The sequence below is a fragment of the Ursus arctos genome, unplaced genomic scaffold (assembly GCF_023065955.2).
Source record: "Ursus arctos isolate Adak ecotype North America unplaced genomic scaffold, UrsArc2.0 scaffold_19, whole genome shotgun sequence".
NCBI lineage: Eukaryota > Metazoa > Chordata > Mammalia > Carnivora > Ursidae > Ursus > Ursus arctos.
In genome coordinates this window covers 42,912,718-42,937,498 of record NW_026622863.1, presented here as the reverse complement: position 1 = coordinate 42,937,498, position 24,781 = coordinate 42,912,718, and the positions used below count along the sequence as shown (strand labels likewise).

General features: G+C 38.6%; 2 protein-coding genes across 10 annotated transcripts in view; one reads left to right on the top strand and one right to left on the bottom strand.

Annotated features, from left to right (window-relative positions):
• Positions 1 to 11,199, bottom strand: part of ZNF569 (zinc finger protein 569) — a 53,294-nt gene extending 42,095 nt beyond the window's left edge. For all 3 annotated transcript variants that reach the window (XM_026482417.4, XM_026482418.4, XM_057314709.1), the window contains exons 1-2: positions 11,020 to 11,199; positions 9,581 to 9,731 (exon numbers count right to left, since the gene is read on the bottom strand). Coding sequence is in view for 1 of the 3 variants with exons in the window: in XM_026482418.4 (XP_026338203.1) it covers positions 9,581 to 9,585 (5 nt within the window). In the remaining 2 variants the exon portion in view is untranslated. The remainder of the gene's footprint in view (positions 1 to 9,580; positions 9,732 to 11,019) is intronic.
• An 81-nt stretch (positions 11,200 to 11,280) lies between these two features.
• Positions 11,281 to 24,781, top strand: part of ZNF570 (zinc finger protein 570) — a 31,205-nt gene continuing 17,704 nt past the window's right edge. Inside the window, exons 1-2 of one of the 7 annotated variants that reach the window (XM_044378125.3) lie at positions 11,281 to 11,369; positions 23,132 to 23,215. In XM_044378125.3, coding sequence (XP_044234060.1) covers positions 23,183 to 23,215 — 33 coding nt within the window. In that variant the 5' untranslated portion in view covers positions 11,281 to 11,369; positions 23,132 to 23,182. Of the gene's footprint in view, positions 11,370 to 22,115; positions 22,367 to 23,029; positions 23,216 to 24,781 lie in introns of those variants that run through there. The other 6 variants (XM_026482429.4, XM_057314718.1, XM_026482428.4 and 3 more) reach the window with 6 other exon arrangements.

Sequence of the window (24,781 nt, the reverse complement as noted above, 5' to 3'; positions counted from 1 at the left end):
CTAGTCTTTAATATCCATTTCTTTTTATTTGCTTTGGGTTTAATTTGCTCCTTTTCTCCCATAGTTTCTTAAGTGGAAGTCAGTACTGATTTGAGCTTTTTCTAATTACTTACAGCATTTTAGTACTATGAATTTCCCTCTAAGTACTGAGTTAGCTGTCCCACATGTTATGGTATGTTGCATTTTTATTCAAAATATTTTTTTAATTTCCTGTGAGATTTCCTCTTTGACTCATGGGCTATTTAGAAGTATGTTGTTTAATTTCCAAGTGTTTGAAGATTACTCAGGTATCTTTCTCTTCTTGATTTCTAGTTTTATTCTGGTATAGTCTGAGAACATACTTTAAATGACTTCTATTGCCTTGAAACTGCTAAAGTTTGTTTTATGGTCCACAGTATGATCTATCTTGGTGAACGTTCATGTGTACTTGAGGAAGACACATATTTTGCTCTTGTTGGGTGGAGTGTTCTATAAAGATCATTAACATCTGAACACCAAAAAATTGACATTAAACACCTGAATGTTGGCTGATAAATGTTTTTCAGGTCTTCTATAACCTTACTGACATTTTGCCTCCTTTTTTCATCAATTACTGAGAAAGGGGCTTGAAAGCCCCCAATTATAAGTGTGCATTTGTCTATTTCTCCTTCCAGTTCTATCAGGTTTTGCTTCATTTGTTAGCTATACCTACATTTTGGAATTGTTTTTTTTTTTTTTTTTTTTTTTTTTTTTTTTTTTTTTTTAAAGATTTTATTTATTTATTCGACAGAGAGAGAGACAGCCAGCGGGAGAGGGAACACAAGCAGGGGGAGTGGGAGAGGAAGAAGCAGGCTCATAGCGGAGGAGCCTGATGTGGGACTCGATCCCATAATGCCGGGATCACGCCCTGAGCCGAAGGCAGACGCTCAACCGCTGTGCCACCCAGGCGCCCCACATTTTGGAATTGTTATGTCTTCTTAGAGAACTGACCTCTTTATCATAATATAACGTCTCTTTTCATCCCTGATGATATTCCTTGTTTTGAAATCTTCTTGTCTAATATTAAAATTGCTACTCTACCTTCCTTTTGGTTCATATATCTATGATATATTTCTATCATTTCCTCTCAATGCATCAATCTTTATATTTAAAATAGTTTTCTTGTAAACAGCAATTAGGAGAACTCTTATCCAATGTTGCTAAACATCTTTATCTTTTAACTGGTGTGTTTAGATCAATGATATTTAACACAATCATTGGTATAGTTGCATTAAAATCTATCATCTTCTTAGCTGTTTTCTATTTGCTCCATTTGTTGTTTCTTTGTCCCAACATTTTCTGCTTTGGCTTGGCTTAATCAAGTACTTTTTATTATTCCATTTTTTCTCTTGTACTGAATTATTATTTGTACCTCTTTAAAAAAATGTTAGTAGTTTCCCTAGGTTTTACAATATACTACACTGCTTTACTTGTACTACAGGAAATTTATAATAATCCATTCCAAATTCTTCCCTCCCATCCTTTGTGCTACAGTTGTCATAACATCTCAGACTAGATGTTCTATTCATTGCAAATGTTATTTTTCTTCCCTCTTTACAAAGAACTTACTGTGATATATAGCAATTTGTTATATTTCTGAACTACTGTGTATTTTTACCTCCTAAAATGAGCTCTAATACAGTTAAAATAAAATACATAACAATTTAGGAATTGCCATCACCACCATCACCATCACCATCTATGCCTGCTGGAATCCAAATTTTGCCAAATATCCAAAAATCATTGAGAGTCTTGCCCCTGGCTACATTGACACAGCAATTCTCTAGATAGCCTGAGCTATCTTACACACTGGGGATTTGGCTCCATGGTGGATAACTATTTTATTTCCATCACCACCCCAACTCTTCCCTAGTCTTCTCTCCATTACTCTCATGTGTCTGTGGATTCCAGGTCCTACTACTTCATCTGGCAACAAATGTTTATTTTATTTTATTTTTTTTCCTTATTTGAATTTTTTATTTTATTTTTTATTTTTTTGATGTAAAGTTCGATGATTCATTAGTTGCATATACATGCAATACATGCCCTCCTTACTACCCATCATCAGGCTATCCCACTCCCCCACCCCCTTCCCTCTGAAGCCCTCAGTTTGTTTCTCAGAGTCCATAGTCTCTCATGCTTCATTCCCCCTTCTGATTACCCCCCTTTCTTTATCCCTTTCTTCTTCTACCAATCTTCCTAGTTCTTATATTCCATAGATGAGAGAAACCATATGATAATTGTCTTTCTCTGCTCGACTTATTTCACTTAGCATTATCTCCTCCAGTGCCATCCATGTTGCAGCAAATGTTGAGAAATCGTTCTTTTTGATAGCTGAGTAATATTCCATTGTATATATGGACCACAACTTCTTAATCTGGCAACAAATGTTTAAATCACATCAGGATGAGCCATTTATAATTATGTGTCTTTCTTTAAAATTAGAGAGTACTTGTCAATTATACTCACATTTTAAAAAAAATTTTTTTAAAAGCCAAAAAAAGAGCACTTGTTCCCTTAAAAGCCACTGTATATCATTTCCCACTACCTGGAAACCATCTGATTACTGATCAGCTCCATCATTCACTAGACCAATTCCTTCTTGTCCTTAAAGAAGTCAAATTAAGAACTACTTTATCCCTTGACTGAGACATCTACCTGATCTATTTCACTCCTATATTCAGGGAGTAACCCTGAATAACACCAAGCAGGGTAAATACCAAAAATCCATACACAGGCATTTCATACTGAAATTAAAGAAAATCAAAAGAAAAAAAAAGAGAGAGAGAGAGAAATGTTCAAAGAAGCCAGAGAAAAAGACAGCCTGGGTGGCACAGCGGTTAAGTGTCTGCCTTTGGCTCAGGGCGTGATCCTGGCGTTGTGGGATCGAGCCCCAAATCAGGCTCCTCTGCTATGAGCCTGCTTCTTCCTCTCCCACTCCCCCTGCTTGTGTTCCCTCTCTCGCTGGCTGTCTCTATCTCTGTCGAATAAATAAAATAAAATCTTTAAAAAAAAAATAGAGCCACGAGGATAAGAATTACAGCAGAATTCTCATCAAAAACCACATAAACAAAACGAGAGTGGATTGACATAAAGTGTTAAAAGAAAATCCCACCAACCTAGAATTCGCTAATCAAGGAAATTATCCTTCAAAAGTGAAGGAGACTAATATTACACAGTATGTTAATTACCTGGAATTTAAACAAAACTTCTTTAAAAAAGTGAAGGAGAGGGGTGCCTGGGTGGCGCAGTCGTTAAGCGTCTGCCTTCAGCTCAGGGCGTGATCCCGGCGTTCTGGGATCGAGCCCCACATCAGGCTCCTCTGCTGTGGGCCTGCTTCTTCCTCTCCCACTCCCCCTGCTGTGTTCCCTCTCTCGCTGGCTGTCTCTCTCTCTGTCAAATAAATAAATAAAATCTTTAAAAAAAAAAAAAAAAAGTGAAGGAGAAATAAAGACCTTCTCGAATGAATAGAAACTGAGGGAATTCCATCACCAGCAGACCTCCCTTGCAAAATATGTTAAAAGTTCTTTAGGCAGAAAAAAATGATATAGGTCAGAAACTTGGACCTACATAAAGAAAAGCAGCACATCAGAGAAAGAATAAGGAAGGTAAAGTAAAATCTTCTGGCTCTTTTATTCTTAATTTATCTAAAAGATAATGTTTATTGGGGGGCCTGGGTGGCTCAGCTGGTTAAGCATCTGACTTCAGCTCAGGTCATGATCTCAGGGTCCTGAGATCAAGCTCCATGTCAGGCTCCCCACTCAGCGGGGAGTCTGCTTGTCCTTCCCCCTGTGCCCCTCCCCCTGCTCATGCACTCTCTCTATAATAAATAAATAAAACTTTTAAATAAATAAAAATAAAAGATCATGTTTATTTAAAGAAATAATTGTATTAGGTGATTAGGTGCTTATATCATTAGGTGATTATAGCACATGCATAAGTGAAATGATGACAGGAGTGTCATTGGAATGAGAGGGTGGACTTGAGAATACAGTCAATCCTTGAACAACACAGGTTTGAACTGTGTAGGTCTATTTATATAGGGATTTTTTTCAATAAATGCAGTACAGTACTGTAAATGTATTTTCTCTTCCTCATGATTTTCTTAATAACCTTTTCTCCAGCTTACTTTACTGTAAGAATACAGTGTATAATACAGATAACTTTTAAAAAATGTGTTAATCAACAGTTTATGTTGTCAATAAGGCTTCTGGTCAATAGTAGGCTATTAGTAGTTAAGTTTTTGGGGGGTCAAAAATTTTAGGTGGATTTTTGACTGCTCAGGGCTTGACACCCCTAACTCCCATGTTGTTGGGGTCAACTGTACTCTGTTATAAAGTTCCCTGCACTATATCCAAAGTACTATAGCATTTTGAAAGTGAACTCAGATTAGTTAAAAATATATATTGTAAACTCTAGAGGAACACCAATTTTCTTCTTAAAAGGATAAATGATACAGTAAAACAGTAGGCAAAATGGAAACATACAAAATGCTCAGTGAAAAACAGAAGTCAAAGGAAGGGAAAAAAATAGCAAATGGAGCAAACAGAAAACAGTTACAAAGATTGTTGATATTAATCCAACTATATAAATAATGACATTAAGTCTAAATGGACTAAACACACCAATGAAAAAACAGAGATTGTTACAGTGGATAAAAACACCAAGAACCTGGGGTGCCTAGATGGCTCAGTCGGTTAAGTGTCTGACTGGTCTAGATCTCAGGGTGGTGAGTTCAGGCCCCACGTAGGGCTCCAATCTGGGCGTGGAGCCAGTTATACCAAGACCCAACTATATGCACCTACAAGAAACACATTTTAAATATAGACATTCAGACAGGTTAAAAGTAAAGGAATAGGAGTGACATCAGGAAAAACGTAAGAGTAGGAAACTCTAGGGTTCCATGTCTGCCCAGAAACTGAAAGAGCTGGCAAAACCTGTCAAAATTAACCTTACGGTTACTCTGGAAAAGAGCCAAATGTTACAACCAAGTAAATGCATAAACAGGAGAGGTGAATTAAACACAGTAGGAGAACTGTGTGGCATTTTAACTAACCTATTCACAATCACAAAAGCAAGAAAAACACTAGGGAACTAGGAATATTGCAAGCAAAAGCTGTTTAAGAGCCTAATCAAGAAAATTTATTCAATTTATTGATGTTCATAAAAGTAGTCTTAATAAACACCATGGTTAAAAATAGAAGTGAGCATGATAAAGATGACATTTTTCCCAATATTACCTCTAAAATAAATATAATTCCAATAACAATTCAAAAAACATTTTTTTATTCAACTTGTCAAGCCAATCTTCAAATTTAAGAAGAGCTGAGAACAGTGAGATTTTAAAAATAACATGGAAATTGTAAGCTAAAATTTATCTAAGAGGGATGACATGAATATACACACATTAAGCATATTTGCTCATATTAAAAAATGAAATGTAACACTAAAACATTTTTAAAAGTTACTAATAATAGAGAGAAAAACAAGATGGTAGAGGCACAAATACAATATAAACAAGACTCCTTGACCTTTTCTGACAATGCTATGAAACTAGAAGTTGACCACAAGAGGGGCGCCTGGGTGGCACAGCGGTTAAGCGTCTGCCTTCAGCTCAGGGCATGATCCCGGTGTTAGGGGATCGAGCCCCACATCAGGCTCTTCCGCTATGGGCCTGCTTCTTCCTCTCCCACTCCCCCTGCTTGGGTTCCCTCTCTCACTGGCTGTCTCTCTCTGTCAAATAAATAAATAAAATCTTTAAAAAAAAAAAAAAAGTTGACCACAAGAATAAATCTGGAAAGACCACAAATACATGGAGGTTAAACAACATGAATGGGTCAACCAGGAAATCAAAGAAGAAATTAAGTCAAGCAGAGAAAGATAATTATCATATGGTTTCTCTCATCTATGGAACATAAGAACTAGGAAGATCAGTAGTAGAAGAAAGGGATAAAGAAAGGGGGGGTAATCAGAAGGGGGAATGAAGCATGACAGACTATGGACTCTGAGAAACAAACTGGGCTTCAGAGGAGAGGGGGGTGGGGGAATGGGATAGGCTGGTGATGGGTAGTAAGGAGGGCACGTATTGCATGGTGCACTGGGTGTTATACGCAATTAATGAATCATCGAAATTTACATCAACAACCAGGGATGTACTGTATGGTGACTAACATAATATAATAAAAAAACATTAAAAAAATAATAATAAAATTAAAAAAATAAAATAAAATAAAGAAGAAATTTAAAAAAATACATGGAAACAAATGAAAATGAAAACACGATGGTTTAAAACCTTTGGGATGCAGCAAAAGCGGTTCTAAGAGGGAAGTATAGAGCAATGCAGGCCTACCTTAAGAAGCAAGAAAAATCTCAAATAAACAACCTAACCTTACACCTAAAGGAGCAAGAAAAAGAACAACACGAAGCCTAAAGCCAGCAGAAGGAAGGAAATAATAAATTGATAAACCTCTAAGCCAGAATTATTGAGGAAAAAAAAGAGGAAGGACTCAAATAAATAAAATCACAAATGAGAGAGGAGAAATAACAACCAACACCACAGAAATAAAAACATGGATGGATAGATGAGCAAATAAAACATACAAAAATAAAACCAAAGTAAAAACCAGGTAATTCTACATTTTTAAAATTGGAAATAGCAATTTTGAACTCATGAAGTCCATTCTGTTACTATATTTCCTGCTACAAAATTTATGAACACTGAAAACATGCCAAGTGAAGGAAGCCAGTCACAAAAGATGACATATTGTATGATTTCATTTATATGACATGTCTGGAATAGGCAAACTTAGAGAGACAGAAAGCTGATTAGTGGTTGATTAAACTGGGATGAGGGGAGGAACAGGACACTGACTGCTAATGGGTATTTCTTTTAGTAGGGACAAAAATGCTCTAAAATTTATATTATGGTAATGGGTGTACCTGTGAATATATATATTTTTAAAAACATTGAATTGTATACCTTAAATGGATAAAATATATCAAGCAGTTACAAAATAAAAAGGGGGTGCCTGGGTGGCTCAGTCAGTTGAGCATCCAACTCGATTTCAGCTCAGGTCATCATCTCAGGGTGGTGGGATCTAGCCCCGAGTCAGGCTCTGTGCTCGGCATGGAGTCTGTTTGTCCCTCTCCCTCTACTCTTCCCCCCCACACACACTCTCTCCCTCTCTAAAGTAAATAAATTAAATCTTTAAAAAAAATTTTTTTTAAATAAAAAGAATATATTTCCTAGCTCTGTCCACCAAGAAAAAAAAATGTCTAGAAACAATGATCATGCCAGTAACAATAAGCCTATAACTGTGGTCTCAAAATATCATTTCCCAGTAAAAGGAATCAGGGCATCATAAAGAAATGCTTGATTCCATGCTTAGGGCAGGAAGTGTTCAAAATCATCTTGGAATAACCTTTCATACCAAGAAATGTAGAACACTACCAAAGACTTCTGGAGATGTGCTGGAAAGACTTAGAAGCCATCTCAAAGAGATAACCAAAGATGGGAAAATTTGAGCTTCACAAAGAAAATAACCACAGTGGTTTGAATCATACCATATTATATGTTAAAATCTATGCATACATAACAGTAAAATAATAACTCACTGGGAAATACTAAGGAACCAATTCAATAGCCTGAAAGCCTAAAAAGGGAAAGAATCAATTTATTCCACTTTTCCTGTAAAAACTTTCCTCGAGGTAACCAAAGAATTGATGACAGAAATTTTTCCTTTAAAAAAATATTCCAGCCAGTAAATGAAGAAGGATGTAGAACTCAAACACCATTGTTTCATAACCCCTACTGAAATACAGCTGATAATCTTCTATGTTTTCTTAAACTGGTATGGTGGTAAAAAGAAGGATTGTTCTATTTTGAAAACATTTGACAACTAAAGGGAAAAATAACCTCCCATCTCTCCACCTTACTTCCTTTAGTATTTCAACCCAACAGTTCTCCAACCCCACCAGGAACTTCCATTCCTTTGTTCTACCAATTTTCCACCATCCCTCATCTTCCTATCCTGACTCTTCTACTGACCTGGCCTAAAATTCAGTCAATCAATATAATTAACTGCTGCCAACTTAGACACTCTTGCCTCTCACATAATTCCTAATTAGTTCATGAAACCAACACTCTGGTTAAACCCAACTCCATCTACTCCTCCGTTTCCCTCCCTCTTCCATTTAAAGAAAAACTTGAAGAGTTGTCTACACTTGGTATCTCCAACTTTTTTTCTCCAGTTCTCTCTTTAGCCCCATACTCCACTGCAACTGCTCTTTAGGATTACCAATGACTTTCATGTTGCTAACATCAACATTCCTTTCTCAGTCCTCATTTTACTTGGCCTACCAGCAGCACTGATACAGTTCTTATTAACATACATTTTCCTTTGGTTTCCAGGATATCAAACTCACCTAGCTTCCCTCCAACCATTGGAGCTAGTTCCTTTCAGTCCTTTTTGCTGGTTCTCCTCATTTCCCAGACTTTGTTGGAGTGACCCAGAGATAAGACCTTTACCTCTACCTTTTTCTATCTACCCTACCCTCTGATTTCATTCGGTCCATTGGCTTTAGGTATCATCTATATGCTGGTAATTCCCAAATGTATGTCTTCGGCCTAGATCTTAGACCTTTCTTTTGAACTTCAGACTTGTATATCCTACTGCCAACTTAATATCTCTAGTGGACATCTCTCATGCTTCATATACTAAATTCCAAACTGAAATCTATCTCCCTATGCCCCAAGTCAGTTTTTCCCACTTTCGTTCCTTTCTCAAAGATAACTCCATTCTTCTAATTGCTCAGATTAAAAAATACTGTGTCATCTTGTCACATTCCACATCAGTTCCATCAGCAAATTGTATCAGCTCTATCTTTAAATTATATCTACTACATTACAAATTCTCACCATTTTTACTACTCTAGTCCAAGTCACTGACATCCTTTCCCTACATTATTGTAATTATTGTATTGTATTCCTAATTGGTCTCTCTGCTTCTGCCCTTGCCCCCCACCCCGCCCTTCCTCCTGTAGTTTTCTTATCAGAGCAGCCAAAGTGATCCACTTATATCACTTGCTATATTACTTATATCACATATTATAGCAGATAATATCACTCCCATAATCAAAACTCTCCAACAGCTTCCCATCTCATTCACAATAAAAGCCAAAATCATAATATGGCCCATAAGATCCAACCTGATCTGCCCTGCTTTCCTCCACTTAACCTTCTCTCATTTCTCACTAGTCTTCATCTCATTTGCTCTATTTCAGTCACACCACCCTCTTTGCTGTAACAGGTATGTTCCCACCTCAGGACTTTTGTTAACTGTAGTTCACGATGCCTGGAATAACCTTTCCTCAATTATATGCATAAACAGCTCCTTTACTTCCTTCAAATCTTTATTATGACCTTTTCAGGATGCTGGCTACCTTCCCTGGCTACCTCATCTAAAACTCTTAATTCCCTTATCTAATTCTATCTGTCCTTCTGCTTTACTTTTTCTCTTAATATTTTTCACTACTGAATATATGTTACATTTAACTTACTTACCTCATTTATTATCTGGCCCACGAAAATGTAAGTACCATGACAGCAGAGTTTCTCTTTTGTTCAATGCTGTATCTGAAGCATCTATGAATTTTTCCTGTCACATAGCATTCAATAAATGGTGTGCTGATGAATAAATGAACACTTTAAGAATCTAGAAAACAAATTTGAAAATAGAATACTGCTTTAGAAAAATATTTTAGAAAATACATAATTCACACACAAAAAAGATTTTTAAAATGCTTGACCAGTAGTAACGAAACAACTGCCAATTAAAGAAATTTTACATCTGTGCAGTTAGCAAAGATTACTAATAGTAGATAACCATTGTTATCAAGGGTGTATGAATACAGGCAATCTTATACTATGCCAATAATAGTGTAAATGATTTGAACCTTTCAGGAGGATAACTGGATAGACTCAAAGAGTCTTTAAGCACATACATATTGATCTATCAGTTCCACTTCTAGGAGCCTGCCCCCCCCCCTTAGAAAAGTGCATTGTAACAAACGACAACTAGTTGCTGATAAACACATTGTTCATAATGGCAAGAAACTGGAAAAAACAAATTACCTATCAACAGGGGTGAATGTGTTAAAATGTATAGCATGAAAACCTGTAAAATGGCGACATAAATTTATAACTGTTTAAAGGGAAACATATTGTGTATTGTCAAATGACAAAGGTAGGTTACAGAACTCTATGTATAGTGTAATACCAATTTCCAAGCTCTTATGCACATATATATTAATATATGAACGCACGTGTATATATTCACAGAGGGGGGAAAAGATGGGAAGTAAATTTTGATAGTTGCTAGCAGAATTATAATTTTTGTTTCCTTTGAGCTTTTCTGTATTTTGTGATTTGGGGCGGGCAGTCGGGGGCAAGGTGCATGAAGTTAGAACGCACACAAAACAACGTGGCTAATACAGAAATATAAAATTTAAGATAAATAAATACTAAAAGTGTTGGGACTACTGATAGCTCTCATAAGAACGTATTTCCAATTACCATAAAGCAAAGAAATGAAGCCCTGGTACAAACTGTCGCACAAATCTACACACACAACCGTGCCCCACCTTTCATCCACGGAGTTTCTCATGCACTCACGATCCCACATCACGCACGTTCTCATCCAGGTTGATAATGAAACATAAAAGGGAAAGCACATCCACAAAATCCGCTCATACACACGTTCTCACGGCCACACTCAGTCACAGACAAATGTCTCGCCAACAGCCACGTCTCGCCAACAGTCACAGCACGCCACACTCACAGTCCTTCACGCACCACCCCCACGGCCTCAGGGAACCATCCGCACCCGCAACAGCCCTGCCGGCATCCTCCTCCAACAACACAAGCACGGGGTCCGCAGGCCCCTACTCCCAACCAGCACAAAGGGTCCCGGACTCAGAGCTCGCGGCCTCCGGAAGACTCACCACCAAGCCCGCGGACACAGGCCCAATTCCACACCTCAACGCCGCCCAAGTGGCCCCTTCGGTGCCGACTGGGTCACACGCGCCTCTAAGGTCAGCGCCGACTGTGGCTGAGGGCAGCACGAGCCTCGGTCCGTTAGACGCCGGCAACACTTCCCAGAGGCCCCTGCGGCTCAGGGGGGGCGGGTCGGCTTTCCTGCGGTCGAGCAGAGGGAATAATCTACCGCTGCGTTTAAGGACGGCCAGATCTGCCGAGGAGGTTTAGCTGAGTGTTGCCGCAGCTGCTTCGATTGAGCCCGGCACTCCCCTCGGAGCCCGGGAGTGCTACTTGACGCTGAGAAGAATCTGAAAAGGTTCGCAACTTTTAGGCTACGGACTATATTTCCCAGAGGCCTTCACGGCCAAGTCTATTTTCTGCGAAAAGTCTCTTCCTCATTATGGTTGGTTGGGTTTTCTGTTCCCGGGGTTATGGTCCCTGATCCGTAAAGGAAGCACCGCCAAGTCGGTTTAGTTCCGTCTGGTTCAGGCCCCACCCAGACTTCAGTGGGGTGAAGGTGGGCGGGGGAGAGCGGGGATCAGGGGCGGGTGGAGGGACCAGACCCGCCAGCTTGAGTCTCAAGCTTCTGGCGGCAGTTAGAAAAGAGAGGAGTGGTATTGTGTGACCGTGTGTGGGAGATATCGGCCGTAGAACTTAGGGTAGGGTGTCTATGGAGTCGAGAGGCTCTGAGGTCAGTGACTTTGGGAGTCGTGGCGAATTCGCGACCATTTGTGTGACCATGGTCGCGTTGTATGTTCTTGTGACCGTTTGATTCCGACCCTGAAGTTTTTTCAGAGACTGTGCTTGTGTTAGTTCTTTGTGTGTTTCTGCTTTTCTGACTGGTCACTGTTACAATATTGAAACTTAAAGGTTACCAATAAGCCCCAGTCACCAAGATACTAAGTAGGAGGAATTTTAGAGGTTTCTGAATCCATATTAACACCTATGCTTTTTAATTCTGTTACTCCACCTGAGGTGTTTGTTATATGGACAAAGGTGATACTGGTAATTTAGAAAGATATTGTTGAAGAGAGCAAAGACATTGAGCCATTAGATGGAAAGGTCATGTCAGGAATTCTAAGTAGCCACAACATCTGGAGTGAAGAATGTACGGGAAAAAGCAGAGTAATAACCGGAGCAAAAACCTAAAATCTACCGGGGATGTACTGTATGGTGACTAACATAATATAATAAAAAATCATTAAAAAAAAAAAAACCTAAAAATCTAGCAAACCAGACTATATGTCAATCTGCCCTAACGATCTCATTCCTTTTTTCAGCATTTCATGTGGGTTCGGCTCTCACTTCAGAAGAATTAAAAAACAACTGACAATGAGGGGCGCCTGGGTAGCGCAGTCGTTAAAGCGTCTGCCTTCGGCTCAGGGCGTGATCCCGGCGTTCCGGGATCGAGTCCCACATCAGGCTCCTCTGCTGGGAGCCTGCTTCTTCCTCTCTCACTCGCCTGCTGTGTTCCCTCTCTCTCTGGCTGTCTCTCTGTCACATAAATAAATAAAATCTTTAAAAAAAAAAAACTGACAATGAAAGTTGAAGATTCTGCAATAATTTTGCAGTAGAGACTAAAATGAAGAAAATATCTATGAAAACACTACCCCAGTGCTTTTCTGCTATGGAATATTGGCAAAGAGAACAAAATGCCACAGACTACAGCATGCTAAATATCAGGAACCTTGTGGTTGTTGAAGGTGTCAGAGAGGCTTCCGACTCATAGGCTTACCATGAAGCTGTATAAAGGTCATGTTACCTCTAGGATGCAGTAGAAGATTGTCTTCTTTCACTAGACTATAATGGGCACTTTTTCAGAGTAGTATGAATCTATGTCTGGGAAGCGGCAAGAGACTCTAGTCAAACACTACATGAGAGAGAACATGTCCTCAAATAAGTTTTGCTTGTCTTTTGTCTCTACCAATAATTTTTTTTCTACTGAAAATTATTTTTGCTTATCATTTTGTTAAGAGATGATAAAAGAACAGAGTTAGTTGTTCTATGTCTGTCCAGCTCCCTGATTTTTTTATACTTGTAAATTTATCTATTTCTTTTATTTCTGTTAACTTTGCTTTACATATTTTGAAGCTCTCTTGTTGGATGATATATATTTTGAGTTGTGATAACTTTTCTTTTGGATTGATCCAACAGGCTATAATGGAATTTACACTTTATAAGAATTGCTTTTTTTTTTTTTTGTCTTAGTCTATTTTGGTATTACTATAGTTTCACCATCCTTCTTTTGGTTAGTGCATGGTTTATCACTTTCTACTCTTTTGCTTTTAACCTGTTATTTTTTTAAGGTGTGTCTGTAATTCAACAACATTATTTTTAAAATAATGACAATCTTACTCTTTAATTTGACATATTTAGCGAATTTACATTTAATGTAGTTGGGGTTTGGTCTAGCACTTTAGGATTTATTTTCTTTTGGCCTGGCTTTTTTTTTTTAAATTTTATTTTTTTATTTGAGATAATTCTAGATTTGCATGCAGTTGTAAGAAGTAATTCAGAGATCTCATGTGCCCTTTATCCAGTTTCTCCCAATGGTAACATCTTCCAGAATTATACATAATATCACAACCTGGATATTGACATTGATATGGTCAAGATTTAGAATATTTTCATCATTACAAAGATACTTCATGTGTCCTTTTGTAGCCACATCCACTTCCTTCCTGCCCACACCCTCCTCTTTAAGGCTGGGCAACCCTAATCTGTTCTCCCATCTCTGTAATTTTACCTTTCAAGAATATTAGATAAATGGAATGATAAAATACGTAATTTAGGCATTGGTTTTTCACACAGTTTAGTTCCCTGGAGATGCACATATGTTGTTACATGTGTAAGTAACTCATTCCTTTTCATTGCTGAGTAGTATTCCCTGTGGATATACTATACTTTGGTCGATCCCTCATTGAAGGACATGAGTTGTTTCCAAATTTGGCCGTTATAACTAAAGCTGCTGTACACATTCATGTACAGTTTTTTTGTGTGAACGTTAATCTTAATTTCTTTTAGGTCAACACCTAAGAAAAGTTTTAGAAGGAATTTGTCAACTTATACCAAAAACAGAAGTGGAAAAAAAAAACTGAGATTTTTATTGAGATTGTGTTGAAACTACAGATGAATTTGAGAAGAATTGACATCTTTAAAATGGTGAATCTTGTGACCCATGAACATAGTATATATATCCATTTATTTAGATCTTCTTTCATTTCTCTCGGGAATATTTTGTTTTTTTGTTTTTCTTTTTATAATTTTTATTTTGTTATATTAGTGACCATACAGTACATCCCCAGTTTTTTTTTTTTATTTAATGATTTTTTATTATGTTAGTCACCATACAGTACATCCCCGGTTTCCGATGACATCCCCAGTTTTTGATGCAGTGTTCCATAATTCATTATTTGCGTATAACACCCAGTGCACCATGCAATATGTGCCCTCCTTAATACCCATCACCAGTCTATCCCAATCCCCCACCCCCCTCCCCTCTGAAGCCCTCAGTTTGTTTCCCAGAGTCCACAGTCTCTCATGGTTCATTCCCCTTTCTGTTTACCCTCCCTTCTTCTCGGGAATATTTTGTAGTTTTTTACATAAAGGTAATGAAATCTTTTGTCAGATTTACCCCTAAGTATTTCAGAGTTTTTGATGCTATTGTAAATGGCATTTTTAAGAATTTCAATTTCAATTGTTCCTTGCCAATAGATAGAAATACAATTGATTTTTGTATGTCGATCTTGTAGCCTATTACTTTGCTGAAGTCACTTAGCGTTTTCACTAGAATTTTGGAGGTTCCAGCGAATTTTCTACCTAGATGATCATGTCACCTGTGAAAAAAGACATTGAAACCTATTCCTATCTGTTGCAAGAAGCGATACCCGTTTCTTTTCCAATCTGTGGGTACCACCCACAAAATTTGGCTGGGATGTTAAGACTGATGATCACACACACACACACACACACACACACACACACACGAGGGTATGGAAGGTTTTATTGCTCACATAATGAAGCTTCCTAGGAAAAGCAGGGCAGGCTTCCCAAGAAAGTCTGCAGACGGTTTGCAAAAACAAGGAACTGAAATTGGCAGGGAATTTTTACAGCAGAGGCTTGTGTGGTTTAAATCTCCTGCAAGTGCCAAAGGAGGGAGCACCTGAGTTCCTGGAGAACAAGAGAAAGGAGGAGGAGTGAGGCTTAAAAGCCAGGAGCTTCTGCCACTCCTGGTGCTGCTTGTGTGCTCCGTGAGTACACACCTGGTGAGGCAGCAGCTGAGGAGACTCCAGACCTCAGGGCAGCTGGCAAACAGCCCAATGAAGGAGTCAAGACCGAGAACAACGATCATATTCAGTTGGAGGTGGCAGAACAGGATGGTCCTGTGGTGCAGTTTTAAGATTAAGAGGACACACAATACTTAGTAAACGAATGAAAGCCTATTATAAACAACAGGGTTTGTTAATGAGGTGAATTAGATTCTGATTTGACAGGCAGCGAATCAGTGAAACAGACTCATCTGCACAGTTGGAAATGGAGGATTAAAATATAATTCATGTGTTCTAGCAGCGGTCGGGGCGGGGGGGGGGCTACTAAAAAGGGATCTGCTACATTACTCCAGAACTTTGTTCCTCCAGATAAAGAAGACATTCTTAATTAGAAAAATGCAATTTGGGTCCACCACATCTTAACTACTACCATACGGTTTTCTCTAGTCTTTCATTTTCCTCTTCCCTGATGAGGTTCCGGTGAATATACGTGAGGTTCAGTGGGGTGGAGTCCGGATCCCATGACCAAGAAAGAATTCTTGAGGCGTCTTTGGCGCAAAATGGTGGTTTATTAAAGCACGGGAACAGGACCCGTGGGCAGAAAGAGCTGCTGCACCGGGCTTGTGAGGAGTGGCCCATTATATACCTTCAAGTTGGGAGGGGGTTAGGGATAGCGTAAGTCTCTAAGGAATTCTGGAAGCAAGGTTTCCAGGACCTTGAGGGGGCTAGCTGTTGTTGGGAAAAGGTCATTCATTGCTGTCTAATAAAACCTGAGTCATGAGACCCTTCAGATGTATATCGGTGGGCCATATGCTTGGGGGATGATTGCCAATATGTATCTTGGGGGGTTAGAGATAAAGGAAGTTTCCAAAGGAATTTTTATATGTTAAAGTAGACTTAGGGGATCTTGGTGGAGGGGAGGGGGTCAGGCTAGGACTGCCTTTTGCTCTTAGCAAAGTATTAACATCGAGGCAGCTGAGTTCCTACAGGAATGTCACCATGCCTGTTTCAAGGACTTGTCAATGGGCTGTAGGTAGTAAGGACTATTTCTTTGTCCTTTAGGGCAGCCAGGAGTGCCTGAGGAATGTTGCATACATCCCGTGGGTGGGGGGGGGGGGGTGCAGGGTGTCAGCTTCTGCTTTGTCTTCAGCTTGCCTTCCGTTCCCTCATCATTCCCTGTTCCTTTATTGTACGTAAAGTAACTGATGTATGTGCATGAGCATATCGCTTAAAAAAAAAAACAACTAAATGGCTGGTGGTATGTTTTGATTAACATCAAGTGGAGATGGGATGGGGAAAAATACTGGTTCTGTGAAAATACCCCCTTTGCATTAGTAGTATACTCTGCAGCTTTTATCTTTATATTCTGTAAGTTATTTTGCTCTCTTTAACAAAAACAGAACAACAAAAATCCTTGTATACCTTGTTTGATTTGATAATTTAAATGTTTTTCATTTATCATTGTTAAACCAAGGATAATTTTATAACTTCTTTGTACATATCTGTTACATATAAGGTAATCTGTCTTTAAGTTAGGATAAATTACTCTAAAAGAAATGAATCCTGGATAGTTTTCCCTTTGTGTCAAGTGTCTTGTTTAAAAAAAAAAAAACAACAACAAAAAAAAAAACTTGTGGGTTTTTTTTTAGAGCTGTGAGCAGTCAAACATCAAAAAATAGAATTAGACTCCATTACATTATCAAATCTGTATGCTGTTTCTTTTCCTGATTTCATTGGCAAAAACTTTCAATACAAGATTGAATAGAAGTGAGGATATCTTTGCCATGTAGATGGCTTTCATTTAATTAGGAAGGTTTTTTCTTTTTCTGATGAGTGTAGTAAGAATGGATGTTGATCTTTGCCAAATATTTTTCCTGCAGCTATTGAGATGGTAATATTGATTTTCTCTTTTAGTTGATTAATATGGTGAATTACACTGGGCTTCAAATCTTAAACCAATCTTGGGTTCCTGAGATAGACACCACCTGGCCATTTTGCATTATCATTTTTATTTATTGTTGGATTCAATATTAAATTGTTGGATTTGCTAAAGTTTTATTAATAGGTTTATGAGGGATGTTGGTCTGTAGTTTGGGGGAGGGGGGTAATATTTTTGTCTAGATAACTCCTGGAGTGAGTTGAGAAGATTTTCCTTCTTTTTGGTATCCTGAAAGACTATTTATAGAATTATAATTTTTTTCCTAAATACTTAAGAGAATTTAAATGTTTACTAGAAATAAAAATTAAATAGACATGTGTAATAAAATTTACCAGCGAAGCTATCTGGGACTGTATTTTTGTTTGTTTTTTTGTTTGTTTTTGTAGGAAGGTTTTTAATTACAAATGCAATTTATTTAAATAGATATAGGGCTATTCAGGTTAACCACTTTCTTTAGTAAGGTTTAATAGTTTGTGTCTGTCAAGAAATCTTTCTATTTCATCTAAGTTGTTTATTGGATTAAAGTTGCTATGATATACTATGTTGTCCTTTTAATATTTGTAGAATCTGTAGTGATGTCACCTCTCTCATTCCTGGTATGCATAGTTCGTTATTTGTCTTTCCTGATCAATCTGGCTAGTTTTATCACATTTATTAATCTCAAAGAATTACCTTTTAGTTCCATTGATTTATCTTTATTTTTCAGTTTTGTGTTTCATTGATTTCTGCTCTGATCTTTGTTATTTTTTTTGTTTTTTACCTATATTATTTTTAATTTGCTCTTCTTTTCTAGTATGTTAAAGTGAAAAATGAAGTCAGAGATTTGAGACTTTGATTTCTTCTTTGCTAATATAGTATTTAATTCTATAAATTTCCCCCTGAATACTGCTTCAGTGGCATCCCATAATTTTTATGTTTTCATTTTCTTTTGGGTCAAAATACTTTCTAATTTCTTTTTGATTTCTTCTTTAATCCATTAATTCCAAATATTAGAGAATTAACCACATATTTTTTAGCTATTGATCTCTTTTTTTAAAAAAATATTTTTTATTTATTCATTTGAGAGAGACAGAGAGAGCCAGTGAGAGCATGAGCAGGGGAGAGGGGCAGAAGGAGCAAAGAGTCCACAATGGGGCCAGGTCCCAGGTCAGATCATGACCTGAGCCGAAGGCTGACGCTTAACCGACTGAACCACCCAGGCACCCCTCAGCTATTGATTTCTAATTCAGTTTCATTTTGGAAAGGGGTTTGTTTTGTGTTCCAGAATGTGTTCTATCTTTGTAAATGCTCCATGTGCACTTGAAAAAAATGAGTTGTTTTTTTTTTTTTTTTTTTTTTTTTGCTGTTGTTGGTTGGAGTTTTCTGTAAATATCAGTTAGCTCAAATGACAAGTGTTTTTCAAATCTTCTCTATTTTAGCTTATTTCCGGTCTATTTGTTCTAGCAATTACTGAGAGTAGTATTGGAATCCCTGACTTACCATTGTGGATTTTTCTCTTTCTTCCAGTTTAATCAGTTGTTGTTTCATGTATTTTGAAACTATTGTTAGGTGCATAAACATTTTTGATTGTTATTTTCTCTTGATGAACTGACCTTCATTATTATGGAATGATCTTCTTTATCCCTGTATTTTTTTGTTCTGAAATCTACTTTGTAGGTATTAATATAGCTACTCCAGTTTTTTTTAACAGCTTTATTGAGATATAACTCACATGTCATACAATTCATTCATTTAAAGTGTACAATTCAATTTTTGGTATGTTACATTATTCAATTTTATATTACTATAAAATGTATAACAAATTATTTGCCATTTTAACAATTTTTAAGTGTACAATTAAGTGCATTTACAATGTTGTATAATCACCAACATTGTCTATTTCCAAAATTTTTATCACTTGAAATGGAAACTGTAATCACTAAGCATACTAAGCATTCAACTCTCAATTCCTCGCTCCCCACGGCTCCTGGTAACCTCTACTTTATTCCTCTATGAATTTGCCTAATCCAAATATTTCATATAAGCAGAATATAATATTTGTCCTTTTATGTATGATATATTTCACTTTGCATAATTGTTTCAAGGTTCATCCATGTAGTAGCATGTTATCAGAACTTTATTCCTCTTTATGGCTGAATAGCATTCCATTTTATGTACATACCACATTTGGTTTATCCATTCATCTGTTGATGGACACGGGTTGCTTCCACCTTTTGGCTATTTTGAATAATGTCATAATGAACACTGGAATACAAGTGTCTGTTCAAGTCCCTGCTTTCAATTTCTCTGGGAGTGGAATTGCTGGGTCATATGGTAAATCTATGCTAAGCTTTTGAAGAATTGCCAAACTCTTTTCTATAAGAAGCTACACCGTTTTATATTCTCACCTTCATTGTACAAAGGTTTCAAGTTCTACATGTCCTCATCAACATTTGTTATTTTGATAATACTGATCCTAGTAGGTATAAAGTGGTATCTCAGTTTTGCCTTTGCTTAACTAATAATATTGAGCATCTTTGTATGTGTTTATTGGCCATTTTTATCTTCTTTAGAGAATTATATATTCAAGTGTTATGCTCATCTTTTAATTGGGTTGTCTTGTTGAGCTTTAGAAGCTTTAGGAGTTCTTTTATTCTGATATTAAACCCTTGTCAAATACATGATTTACAAATATTTTTACCCATTCTGTAGGCTGTCTTTTCACTTTCTCGATAATGTCCTTTGATAATGTCCTTTCTTGTCAATATTTTAATTTTGATGAAGTCCAATATATCTATTTTTTTATTTGGTTGCTTGAGCTTTTGTTGTCATATCTAAGAATCCATTATGTAATCCAAGGTCATTCCAGCTTTCTCTACACAGCATTAGCATGCGTGTATCTTTTTCCATCCTTGTACTTCTTACTATTGGTAGAGTTATATTTAACTTCTCATAGGCAGCATATGGTTGAGTCATGCTTTTTTATGCCATCTGAAACTCTGTTCCTCTTAATTGGATGTTCAGATAAATTATATTTAGTCTGATTATTGATATAAACCTTCCATCTTTCAATTTGTTTCCCATTTGTTTTTTGTTCCCTTCTCCTTCTGACTTCTTTTGGATTGAGTGATTTATGATAATTTGATTCCATTGTATCTCCCTTGTTGGATTATTAGCTATAACTTTTTGTTTTGTTAGGTTAGTGGTTGCTGTAAGGCTTACAGTGTACATCTTTCACTTATTATGGTGTTTGTTCAAGTGATACTATATTACTTCACACAGAATATAGGAACCTTAGGGGTACCTGGATGGCTCAGCCGGTGAAGCATCGGACTCTTGATTTTGGCTCAGGTCATGATCTGTGAGGGTTCTGAGATCGAGCCCCATGTTGGGCTCTGCATACAGTATGGGGTCTGCTTGTCCCTTTCCCTCTGTTCCTCCCCCCTGCTCGTGTGAGTGCTCTCTCTCTCTCTCAGATGAATAAATAAACAAAATCTTAAAGAAAAAGAATGTAGGAACCTTAGGATAGTTTATTTCCATTTATTTCTCTTCTGGCCTTTGTACTATTGTTATAATATAATTTGCATACATATCCAAAGCTACATTGTTTTTGTTTAAGCAGTAATTTATCTTTTGGTGAGATTTAATTAATAAAAAAGTCTTACATATTTACCTGTAGTTATCATCTCTAATGCTCTTCATTCCCTTCTGTAGATACAGATTTCTATTTGTTATTCAATTATACATAGATTTAGCATCTTGAGGTTGTCCTTCTGCTCAGTAGTATTCTATAAGCTATTTTTTAAAGTTTATTTTGTCTGTGTCTATCCCAGCACCTTGAAGAGCATCCGGCACACAGTAGGTGCTTTCTAATTAGATACCACAGGGAAAAATTTCACACACAATCCATATCCATTAGACTAATGCTCAGGACCTGTCACGCACACTATCCTGTTACATTCCTACTCTCCTCTCCACCAGTCAGTCCCTTTCTATTATAACACATTCTTACAGGTAACATCACAAATGTCACACAGTCACACAATCTTACACATGGTCACAGAAAACGAGCATTCCCACCCTGACACTCAAGAGTTTTACACAGAAACACACACAATGACAGAAGCAAAGGGTCATGCACCAACTCACAAAATTACAGTCATGTGACAACTTGTGGGGAGACAATAAATAAAAACTTAAAATATAAACTATTGTTTTAAGGGAGTATAGAACAGATTAAGGCGGTCAGAGAGGTGCGATCAGGGAAGGCCTTTTTGGGGATGTGACATTTGTATCTGAAAGACAGAATAAGGGAACTTTGAAGATACCCAGCAGAAGATCCATTTTACCAAATCACAAATACAAGATCCTTATGCAAAGGGTGGCACTCTCACCTCCGATCTTCAAGGTAACCCACTCCCGAACCAAAAACGCCCTAAGGAAGGCGGGACTGGGTGGAAGTATAGTGCACCTGCGCGCTCTACTCTCTGCTGTCCCCGTCCTACATACTTTTTTCGGATACCCTAACTCAATTGTAGGCGCTCGCTCCTCACCCCGTTTGTGTGGACGCCCACACACGAACCGCACCCCGAGGGGCTACTCGGCGCCTCTAAGTTCTCCGCCGCGTTGCAATGGGAGGTGAACCAAGCACTTGTGCCTGCGCACTTCAATCCCGGTCCGTCTACTTGACGCTCGACCCAGTTCCTTTGGCTGACCCAGACTCCGAGGTGAGATCTGGGTTCCCTCTGTAGGGCCAGGAACAGGCCGGCGTGAGATGCCCGGGGCGGAGGGGGCGGTGTTACCAAACCCCGTCTGCGCAGGGCCAGTGCAGTCGGACTCTGCAGCGCCGCTTTTTCTGGTCCGGACTACATTTCCCAGTGGCCCCTGCGAGCACTGAGCCGGCGGCCCCTTTGTGTCCTCCGGAGGCCCAGTCGCTTCTTTCCGGGCTCGCGGGGGTGGGTTCCCATCAGACTCTTAGGGCAGGAGGTGGGCCGGAATAGAGATCGCGCTAGCCTTCGGGGCGGGGACGGGGTCTTTCCGCAGTTCACTTCTGCAGGTAGGGAATGGACCGAGGAGTGGTCCGTGCATCTCTCGGACTCGGTTCCCGGGCCCCCGGTGTGACTCCAGGTGCGAGATGGTGGTTGGTTGTCATACAGTGTGAGACTGTCATCCGATGTGCCTGTTGTGCACGTCGTATCTGTGACTGTGGGTGCTAACGAGTCGATGGTTGGTGCTGCAGAGTGTGAGATTGTGATTGGAGATCGGAGGGTATTGTGTCCCCCGTTGTTCCAGTACCCATGGCCTCTTTGTGACTGGGGTTGTGTGAGTGTAAACGTCTGTTGTGATACGCTAGCGTTTGAGACTTGGAGCCGTGGAAGAGCATGACGGTGTGAGACTGCCCATACCCATGGCTGCTGATTGTTCTGTTTGTAAGACGGTGGTTGGCACTGTAGTTTATAGGAATGAGTATGTGGGGGGACTGAGTGAGACTGTGTGCCACCAATATCTTTTGAAGCTACCCAGGTGATGCCACTGTGCCACCAAGTTTCAGATCCACTGGTCTATTGGAGAGGAGAAAGACTGGAGTCGGGAAGACCTTTGTTTGATCTGGGTACTGTTATTCATTAGTTGTGTGTCTTTATGTAAATGATTACATTCCTTGGAGTCTTTATTTGTAAAAATCTTGAAAATCTATTGCTAAACTTATAAATTAGGAAGTGATTTAGACATGGGTTAAATTGCATGCAAACAAATTTCTAGGTCTCCAGTATGCTTTCTCTCTATTGGAAGGAAGGGTGCAACAGGAGGAAATAGAAGCTGAAAAATTCTAGGCTGGTGATTCTGGATGCTGCAAGGAAGCCCTAGTTTTTCATGTTCTCGTCCCCTTCGCAGTCCTCTAAGGACGCTGCCATTTCCCAAGAGAAGAGCCAAGAGGAGGAAAGAATGGCTGTTGGACTTCTTAAAGCCATGTACCAGGTGAGTTGGTGTTTTCTGTTTCCTGAAATATTTTCCTGCTCTTTAAACCAAGCAGATATTAACTTTGCTTTTGCTGGAACTTTTCTGGGTAACTAATCATGTCACTTATTAAAACCCTCCAGCGGGGCGCCTGGGTGGCACAGCGGTTAAGAGTCTGCCTTCGGCTCAGGGCGTGATCCCGGCGTTATGGGATCGAGCCCCACGTCAGGCTCCTCCGCTATGAGCCTGCTTCTTCCTCTACCACTCCCCCTGCTTGTGTTCCCTCTCTCGCTGGCTGTCTCTATCTCTGTCGAATAAATAAACAAAATCTTAAAAAAAAAAAAAAACCCTCCAGCAGTTGATTCTCACCTCATTCAGGATAAATGCTCAAGTCCTTGCCTTAGCCTACACGGCCATACATAATCTGGTCCCTGACTATCCTTCTGAGCTCAGCTAATCACTCTGTTTGTAACTCACTCACTCAGTTCTAGCCACACTAACTTCCTTGTGGTGAGCTGAGTACATTCTTTTTATTTTTTATTTTTATTGAGCTGAGTACATTCTTAACTCATAGCCTTGCACTTACTGTTCCCTCTGCCTGGAATGCTGTTCCCCAAGATACAGACTAACTTCTTCATTATAGTCTCTGCCAAAACATTCATTCCCTCAACAAATTTTTATTAAGCACCTGTTAAGTAAGAAGGCTTAGTCTTTGGTCCTCTTCTCCACCTACACTCACTCCTTTGGTAATCTCATTCTGTCTCATGGCTTTAAATGCCATCTATATGCCAACAACCACCAAATTATATATAATCCAGACCTCTCTCCTGAAATCCAGACTTGTATATCCAGCTAGCTACTTAGCATCTTCATTTGGTTTTATAATGATACCTCAAACTCAAATGTCTCAAAATTAGTGAAACAAGCCATTGGAAGTTTGGGGGCATAGAAATGACATGATCTAATTCTCATTTAATAGAATCACTCTGGCTGCTATTGAGAATAAACTGAATGGGAAAAGGATAGAAAGAGGGAAACCAACTAGGAAACTTTTACATACTTCCCTATCTCAGGCGCTCAAGCTAAAAGTCTTCCATCCTGAAGTTGTTTGTCTACATTCAAAATATATCCAGAAGTTCACCACTTTTACTACCACACTGTTTCCGTTCTTGTCTGAACTGTCATCTCTCACCTAGGTTATTGCTATGCTCTTCTAACTTTTCTGTCTACTTCAACCCTTCCTCTCTTTTAGTCTATTCTCAACAGAGCAGTCAAAGTGATTCTGTTACACATGTCATATTATATGATTGTTCATGGCAGGAACAGAAAAAGTAGATGGTATAGAGAACTCTTTCAAATAGTTTAGCTATAAGGGAATAAGAGAAAGGGTGGTAACTGAAGTGTGGTCAACAGGATTTTTTCAAGATGGGTTTATAGCTTGGATTCTGATGTTTAAGTTTCAGTAGAAAGGGAAATTTGAAGATGAAGAGAAGCAAAGAGGGGATTGCTGGGGCACTGCTTGAGTGGGAAGAGGACCTGAGGTCTAGTGGACAAGTGGAGGGGTTGGCCTTTGCTAGGAAAGTGGCT